Source organism: Mytilus galloprovincialis, chromosome 10, assembly GCF_965363235.1.
Source record: "Mytilus galloprovincialis chromosome 10, xbMytGall1.hap1.1, whole genome shotgun sequence".
NCBI classification, from domain to species: domain Eukaryota; kingdom Metazoa; phylum Mollusca; class Bivalvia; order Mytilida; family Mytilidae; genus Mytilus; species Mytilus galloprovincialis.
The window spans coordinates 81,910,885-81,920,029 of record NC_134847.1 but is presented as its reverse complement, the minus strand read 5'-3'; the positions used below and the strand labels follow the sequence as shown (position 1 = coordinate 81,920,029).

General features: G+C 30.2%; 1 protein-coding gene across 1 annotated transcript; it reads right to left on the bottom strand.

Annotated features, from left to right (window-relative positions):
- Positions 1 to 155: 155 nt before the first annotated feature.
- LOC143048572 (uncharacterized) lies at positions 156 to 8,780 on the bottom strand. The gene is made up of 7 exons (XM_076222317.1): positions 8,648 to 8,780; positions 6,766 to 6,941; positions 5,564 to 5,709; positions 4,824 to 5,043; positions 4,122 to 4,315; positions 2,911 to 2,979; positions 156 to 2,146 (listed from the first exon to the last, which is right to left on the bottom strand). The coding sequence occupies exons 1-7, from the start codon at positions 8,758 to 8,760 to the stop codon at positions 1,499 to 1,501; spliced, it is 1,566 nt and encodes a 521-aa protein (XP_076078432.1). The 5' UTR covers positions 8,761 to 8,780; the 3' UTR covers positions 156 to 1,498.
- Positions 8,781 to 9,145: the final 365 nt, after the last annotated feature.

The following is a 9,145-nucleotide window of genomic DNA, read 5'->3' as shown; positions in this document are numbered from 1 at the left end:
TTCATAGGGATTATGTTTTATGTTTTGTTCATGAGAATTGTGACTTTTTTGGCATCTGTACAAATTTTACCAATAGTATAACTTTCTATCATATTATTGGTTTTAGAACATCAGACTGGTTGATAAAGCTACTAAAGCAAAAAAAAAAGTAATGTGTGTCATAAGTTTTATTCAAGAATTTCAGAATAAATGTTAAATACCAAATACATATACAATATTAATTGACATGATAGAATGAAAAGTAACATGCTAAGGATGGATAGTCAGTTGAAATTCCCAAAAATGATTTATGATAACATAATGAACAAACTAATTTGATAACATTTATTGATACATGTAGGTGAAAACTCAAATAATGGAACTTCTCATCTAGATATTTGACTTTAAAAAAAAGGGTGGGAAAATTTACAACTTATATCATTATACATGTATGTAACATTGTTATTATTTACATGTAGCATTCAATTCACAAGAAAAGAAACCTAATAATTTCAAAACAATACTCATAAGTAAATTTTTATTTTTTCAAAATTTTTCAGGGAGGTATGATTTTTTTTATAATATAAGATTAAGAGAACCCATGTTATAGGTTGAAATTCTTGTTAGCTTTTGTTTTGGGGAAAAATTAACTAAATTTGAGAATTTCATAAAAAATTGAGTTATGAATGCTGATGCCACGGTAACAAATTAAATAATAAAGTACTACTGACTATACAATAATTTGAATGTGATGTAAACGTGTGTACCCCAAAGAGGCCTATTGATTTGATAAGTTAACCAAGCTTTATATATATTTTTCTTTAAGGGCATACGATACAGTTTTGAATTCGATACAGTTTTGAATATGTATTTACAGTTAAATGAAAATTTCCATATAGGCTATTTTTTGCCTGATTAAATATGAAATAAAAAATATACCTTCATATGCTACTTTTTGAGTTATATGAGGTCGAAATTTTGTATATTTGCTCAAAATTAGGATTTGTGTTCATATTTTTCCTTTCGAAAGAAAGACTTAACCTTTTTGTTTTAAAATATAAATACAAGTTGTTTTTTGTTAAATAATTTGTAATTTCTGTATTTTATAAGTATTCTAAAAATTTATGCATTTTTTCTTCAGAAATAACTTATAATTATCAAATGGTAAAAATCAAATTTATCGAAATTTTAAAAAAATGCACTATTGACAGTTTTATAAAATTTGGTCCACATAATCTTCCGGCAAAATGAAACAAAGTGTCCTTTTTAAAAATAGGGGTTCATGAACTCCTTTTCAGTTAGAATGTTAAAAAAAAACAGTTGAAAAATGCATCTTTTCCCAATATGTCAGTTTGACATCGCAAAAAAAACATTTTACGTTAGCAACATCATTACCTCCCCTGTACATGTATCGTATGCCCTTAATGTTCCAAACAATGACTTTAAGTGAATTAAATGATTTTCTAATGTATACATATATATTAAAATATATGCAAAATTTAACATATTTCATTCAGTTCTACATTTGTGATGCAATGTAAGGTCTGAAGAACTTCTTATAGAACACTTCTAATTTTGGTATAAGACATGACTCACAATAAGCATTGTCAATGGCAATTTTTTGAACAAAAAGATCACAAAATGTGTAAACAACAAAATAGCAGTATTCCCTTTTAGAAACATACAATTGTCCTTGTATTTGAACATAATAGTTGCTTGATTGTTTAAGCACTGTATTGCCATTGTCATCATATTTCAAAAATGGAAAACATTTCCCTGGTTTTATTTTTTCATTTCTTCCATTAAAAGGACACTTGATTTCAACCAATCCATCCTCACCCACAGTGGCATCAGGTGTTGCACCTAAATATGGATGTTCAACACTTACAAACAAACCACATGTAGTGGTTTGTAGTGTTGAATTTGATTGGAATGCATTTAGAGCCTTCTTTTCATAGTTTTTTCCATGAAGCGTGGCTTGGGTAGAAAATGTGTTCCTTCCAGTTAATGATGCACACAGCTTTGTTGTATTTCTTCTGCAGGTTGCCTTGCATATTTCCCCAAATCTGGACGCAGTTAGCCTCCATTCTCTGGCTTGGTACCAAGCCGAACTAACACTTTGCCCCCTTGTCATCTGTTCTATTTTTTGGGCCATTTTTGCATCAACCTGAAATTTGAATTAATAATTTATTGAATACAATAAATGTAAAATCCTCCTCAATGAAACAAAAAATTATTAGAAATATCAGTCTTATTTCACCAGATGCACATTTCAACAAATAATTTTTATTCAGCAATGCTTGAGGCCAAACTAGTTGTAATACATAAATATAACACAAACTTACCAAACCAAAGAGAAATGAGGTTTCTGATTACTTTTATTTGTCTTTTAATTTGCTATGTTTGGTCAGTGAGGTCGTCCTTGATAAATGTTTTTCCATAATTGTCTAGTTATTTCTGTTACATATTTAAGAGTGTTTTTTTTTAGTTTAAGTCTTTAAGAATGGTTTTAGCAGTGTTGCAATTAGCTAATTTTGAACTTTTTAATTCCTTCACTTGCCAGAATTAATAGTTATTTTGCCATGTCTTACTATTTTCAAAAACTATTTAGGAGTGTTGTAAAAATTCTATTTTCAATAATCACAAATAGATACACATATTTCAATCTTGTTACAGCTAATTTCCTACAGCCTGTAGAGTAAAACTTTGGTTGCCTTGCTTGTTTTGTTTGTATAAACGTATAGCAAAGCTTTTAAATTGAGATTGGCATCTCAAAGCAATAAATATACTGTAAATATTATAGTTCAATTCAATTGAATTTTTTTCAAATTACTATAAAGTCTATTGTACAATAAACAAACAAAGGATACAAGCTAACATTGCTCTATAAGATTAGGAAATTAGCTGTAATGCAAACACAATGATACTTACCTCAACTGCATGATCAACCCAATGTTCAGTGAATGGAATGGTACTGTAGTTATGTTCAATAGCTGCTGCCTGCAACATATAGTATTTTTTGTCTACATTTGTAATAAACTTTCACAAAATCAGTCATACCAGGTAACAAGAATTTGCTATATTAAAGAATAAAAATTGTGCTCTTTGGAACACATGTGAAAACCTTTGAAGGAAAGCAGTAGCATTTAATGCATAATTGATTTGTGTGTAACATCTCTTTTCTATTTACATTATTTTAAAGCTACTGACTAATACCACTCAGTCACAGAGGCCCCAACATGACAAAATCACTTTTTTCATTTTAAAAGAAATTAGATTAGGGATTAATAAAATCCAGGAAACAAGCTTTTTTGTGTACTGTATGTGAAGCTTGGAGAAGTGATATGTAAGATTTGAATATGAGGTAAAGCAAACATAATGTTATTATAAGAACAGTTGAAGTTTTAAAGCTTATTGTAATAGCTTGACTTAATATAATAATATGGTATGAATAACACCTCCCCACAATGAAGATATGAAATAATTGTCTCTTATCATTGAGAAAATATGTCTCTGCACTATATTTGTTTCGTCAATTTTTGTATTTGTATTTTATAAATGTCAGCTGGTATCATTCCTGTATTGTAAATTTAAACAATAAACAGTATTTGATTCAATTTGATTTGTATAACTGAACAATGTGAGAAAACTATCTGCCTCCGAAAGAAGCATACATTTTTTTAAATGTCCCTTTTTTCTGTTGAAGTTATAGGAGAAAAATTTGTAATATCGAAATAAAAAAAAGAACTAAATTACAGAAATAAGTTAAATTTTACAATTATTTATATGTACAGCTTTTTTGAAAACAATAATAAATAATATAGGTCACCAATGAGTTAAAAAAGATTTCAATTTTCATGCCCAAAAATGTCATTTTTGCAACAAAGGGAGATAATTTAGAGCTTTGTCAATGATATAAACATTTTAAGTCATCTGTGGACAAACCGAATCTATTTGTTTGGGTTATGTTTGTACCATATCATAAAGTTATAACTGAAAGTGTAATTAATAAAATTTGTAATAAAAAAACAAAGTTTTAATTTTTTGCTGAAATTTTTGTACCTGGGAGCCTCCTTAAATGAAAGGAAAAGCATGTACCTTGACATTATTTTTAATTTCTGCGTATTTTGAACAACAAATACCTGGATATCTGCTTTGGAATATAAATATCTAATGGAGAGATCTTTTGATGTTTGACTGCAGTAATTCAGCATAAGGTTTCTGACTCTATAGTTGAAGGTGTTATCATTTCGATACTTAAGGGGTCTAGGATCATTCAGAAACTCATCACACAGCTTTCTTTTGGTTGGTAGCAATTCAGCTTTAACAGGTGAACCTGTAACAATGAAATATATGCATATAATTATGTATTTATATATGTTTAAAGGTAGGAAGAAAATTAAATGCATACTTCAGGACAAAAACATGTAAATGTTCCTGAATATGTATATTATAATGATTCTGCTGAACACAAGACGGACATGCTGAGATTAATTTGGAATGCACCAGTAAATGAAGTTACCATCATATCTACACTTATTATTTTGACTTTGATCCAATCAGTATTTGCTCCTTCCTTTTATTCCACGTGCTTATGAGAGAAGCAGCCAATTTCAAAATATTTGGTTTAAATAAGCAGCCCTGGGTTGGAACCCATATTCAAGGCAAACATGCTACCACTTGACCATGAAGGTGCTCACCAAATGAGCAAATCTCTCTACATGTACATCAGGATACATTTATAGTTAACCGATAGATTGTGACTATTTCTGTTTCAAAAGTAATATAAGTATCCATACATTATTGAAATTTTAATGGTTTAAGAAAATATTGGTGAATTTTACCATGATATGTGGACTTTGGTTTGTTAAACATCTGAAGGTTTTCTGTACAGGTTTTTTCCACTTTTAATGCCCCATTGTTTACAAAGTCTTCCATCATCAGGAATACAGCTGCTAAGTGTTTGCATGTGCCATGGGGGCCTCTGCCGGCAGGACACTCACAATGGGAATTGAGTGGGTCCCCTGTTTTCTTGTCCAGCCTAATTTTATAGTTATATGAAACCTAAAAAAAAGTCATTTGAAAAACGTTGTGGTTAACATCATTTTTTTTCTCAAGATTATTGATTTTTTACACTTATATCAAGATGAATTTGATTGTTTACTGACCTCAATTCCATTCTTATTTTTGAATTAACTATTTTCATGTTGTTTAACCCCCAAAAAATATATATATACTCAGAAAACTCTTATATATTTTTTTGCCAAGAACTCTACTCTAACCCTAAAAAATGGTTGCCTTCAACCTGTGAAGAGGTGGGTTTTTTTTACTCAATGTTGAAGGCCTTATTGAGACTTTGAAATGAATAAAGCAATAAAAGTACTTTGATTTTTTAATTTGATATATTTTCTTGCCAATGCAGATGATAATTTCAAATTTGAATAAAATGAGTTTGATGAGATTTTTGATTTCATTAGCTGGATTGGAAAATGATATATCTGAAACAATTAAAAATAAAAATTTGAATTTAAGAAAAAATCATCTATATCCTTCACAAAGACCAAAATAAATACTGCATTAATACTTTTTGTTTCATGGCTGCTCCAACTATTCCACTTAAAAATATGTTGGTGTCTTTAAAGTTGATTGAGCAGGCTTGCACTCTGTTGCTGTCATACATCAACTGGCCTTTTGTGAGTGCTTTGATATCTGCTGCACACTGTTTGTCACCTGTAATGCAAGTATACATGTATAAGATAATAAAAACAATCCTATTTTAAATTCATTATATTGACATTTCTCTTAAATTGAACAAAATGGAAGGTTAGTTATTAATTCCTGTGGTACAGGTCAGCGAGAGTAGGTAATGTTGAGGGGCTTATGCATTCAATTATTTCTTTTTTGTTCATATATTGATAAATCCCTAGACCATATGTACAATGTACATACTTGTTAACTCATTTATATAATGGTAAAGTATCCAAGTTTCTGCCTGTCATATCTTTTTCTTATAACTAGTCTTGGTTAAACTAAATGTAAACAGATACTGTAAAGTGACCCATAAAGTTGTTAATTTCTGTAGTTTTTGGTCGCTTGAGTTGTCTAATTGGTAATCATACCACATCTTCTTTTTAATATATACATATTTGTTTTTCATTCATTATTTTATATAAATAAGGTTAGTTTTCTCATTTGAATTGTTTTCCATTGCATTGTCATATCAGGGTCTTTTATTCCTGAATATGTGGTATGGGCTTTGCTCATTGTTGAAAGCAGAACAGCGACCTATAGTTGCTAATGTCTGTTTCGTTTTGGACCAGGTTGGCAAAAAAGTGGTCAATACTAGTATTTACCATGCCAGTGGTAAATACCAGGAAATACTTGCAAATACTGGTCGATTGAAATTTTAAGTGGTCATTACTATAAAAACCACTCTCTACCTAGTCAATTACTGTTAGTAATGAAATAATGAGTGTTCAAGTCATATTAAATGCATTCATTTCTATTTCTATTTCAAATTCATCTATATATATACATATATAATAAACAGTGATTTAAATTGATTTATTAGTCATGTTAGTACATAATATTAAAGTAAAAGATAAAAACTGTTTCGTCCCTGCCAAGGGTACTCATCAGGTGGCTTTTAAAAGGCTACCACTACAGTTTTGTTTTTCTTTTTTTTTCTTTTTAAAAGTTTTGGTATCTTGTGGACAGTTGCTTCATTGGCAATCATACCACATCTTTTTTATATATATTTTTTGACATCTGAAAATAAAAACGTACCTGCCAATCTATATACAAAGTAAGCATCAATCTGCTCCTTTGTGATTTTTGGCAGCACCATCTTATGCTCAGCAAGTAACTGCCTAAACCCAGAAACAGGCCATCCAACATCTAATGGTTCTGGTAAGATAACTGGTTCCTCTTGAAAGTTTTTGTTTCTATCATATGCATTCAATCTAAGAAAAGGAACAATTTATACCCTGTTATTATCAATGTTACATTTTTTGTCTTTACACTGTCACTATGCATCAAAATCTACTCAAACATTATTATGATTATAATATTAAGAATAATAATACAATGAAATCTTTGTTCTGATAAATATAAAAATCATGCCAAATTAAATACCATGAACAGATACATGTAGGATTCAAAAATGAATGTAATACATTTACATGCAACCTTTTTTTACATAAAAAAAATATGTTATTTTTGGAGCTTTCATATCTTCAAAATTAACTACATTGTATGTCTGCTAAGTCCTTCATTCATTCATATTAGATATTACAGAGAGCCATTTTTAATTGTTCTTCAAAGATATGTACATGTATAAAAAAGTTGTTTCAGTCTGTTTGTGTGCAAAATCAAAGTGCATGTCTGTTTAACAGTGATATCATATTGGAGGCGTTAATACAAATTGTATGATCATCCTAGTATCAAAAGTTACACATATTTATATTACCTTAACAGGTAATGTGTTCCTTACTAAGTCTGCATGGTCTATACATTGTAAGACAAACAAATATCTGTATAGTACCCCTATCTTAAAAATATATATCTTTTGATAAACTTTATAAGATGAGTTTATTCAGTAATGTTGGGACCCCTTAAGTAAAGGAAGGCCAATGATATGACTTTGTTTACCCATTTATTAATTTTTTTTGAGGGAGTGGGGTATACTTTTTTAAAAACAAATTAATCAAAGTAGGTAGATCTACATGACAGCTAGTCCAAATAATTATGATGTCTGGCAAGGCTTTTTATTATTTTTTTGGGGACAGCCTTGCCGGACGTCATTATTATTTAGACTACATGACAGCAAACAGTATGTGTCACTTTGGAATTGTTAGGCCAAAATTAAAAATATGTTTGTTTCCCCTCCCCCCACCCGGGTCAAAAATAAGCCCCCTGGTCAAAAAATTATTTTCCGCAAAAAAATCGAAATTATCTTTTTCCTGAAAATAATTTGTTTCCATTTTTGGAAAGTGCTTGAAAGCAGAAGGATTGATAATCTAAATAAATACACTCAAATTGAGCACAAACAACTGATAAGTGGCCTGGACTGGACAAGTCAAACCATTCATGTGACCATGCTATGACAATCACATCCAGTTAAAAAAAAAAAAAGAACCTGCCTTCCTGGTCTGTTTACAAAGGGTAGACCCGGGGGAGGGGAAACAGACATTCTTTTAAATGTGGCCTTACTGTAAATTTCATGTGAAATTACATTTCATATAATCAACTTGGTATGGTACCAAAAGCTGAATACAAAAAGGATTATCTAATAATATTTTAAATAATTTTTTTTTATTTCCTTATGCGATATTAATTACAAATATCATTTCTAATCAAAAAATTTCCAACCAAAATAAATTGTAAAAAATGTAGACTTGTTCAAATAAAGAGAAAAGAAAAAACAACTGGAGACACAACTAAGATGAAATAAAGAACTCTTCTTTTAAAGACTATTCAGCACATGAAAACACTTTATTTGTGAACTATCTACCAATAGATGCCGTTGGGAAACGTGTTTGTATATGAAAAGCATAGAAAAAACGTTGGTGACGTACGGACTTTTTTGGCAAATGTATGTAGTTTGGACTGATGTGTTTTTTTCGCTATATAATGGAAGAACCCCAATATTTTTTACAACATCGTATACCTTTCAATCAGATCTGTCTTTCTCCCTCTTGTAACAGCCCCACGTAACGACAATTCCTTCTTCAAGGCTGGTACAGACCAGGTTATGTAATCGCCGCCTCCACCGGAAGCCATGTTGTTTACTTAGTAACCACTTATAGAACCGCAGCGCCGCCTGCCGTGAAAAGCCGTGAATGATTCCTATTGGTCATCTATTCCTTATACCAAATTGTAATCAACCCTCACTGTACATTCAGCAAAGATTCTAATAAAAAGTTTACAAATTAAGTATTCTTTAAAACAAAATACGTATGAAGGCAAACATAAGAAGAACTGGAATACCTGGTTTCCCTTATATAAAATGAATAATAAGTGTTGTTTTTTTTCAAATTTGATTGCACACAATGTTAGATCTGAACATTTTGGAAGCAAATTGTTGTCCTTCCCTCGCCGATATTCGAACTCATGCTATTGGAATATATATATATTCCAAGAACGATATGAGATTCCCTCTTTCGTT

Coding starts and splice junctions, on each gene's coding strand:
- LOC143048572 (XM_076222317.1), bottom strand. CDS start 8,760: ATGGCTTCCGGTGGAGGCGGCGATTACATAACCTGGTCTGTACCAGCC. Junction 2,980..4,121: donor ATTCCAAAGCAGATATCCAG/GTATTTGTTGTT, acceptor TATATGTTGCAG/GCAGCAGCTATTGAACATAA. Junction 2,147..2,910: donor GGGTTGATCATGCAGTTGAG/GTAAGTATCATT, acceptor TTCAAATTTCAG/GTTGATGCAAAAATGGCCCA.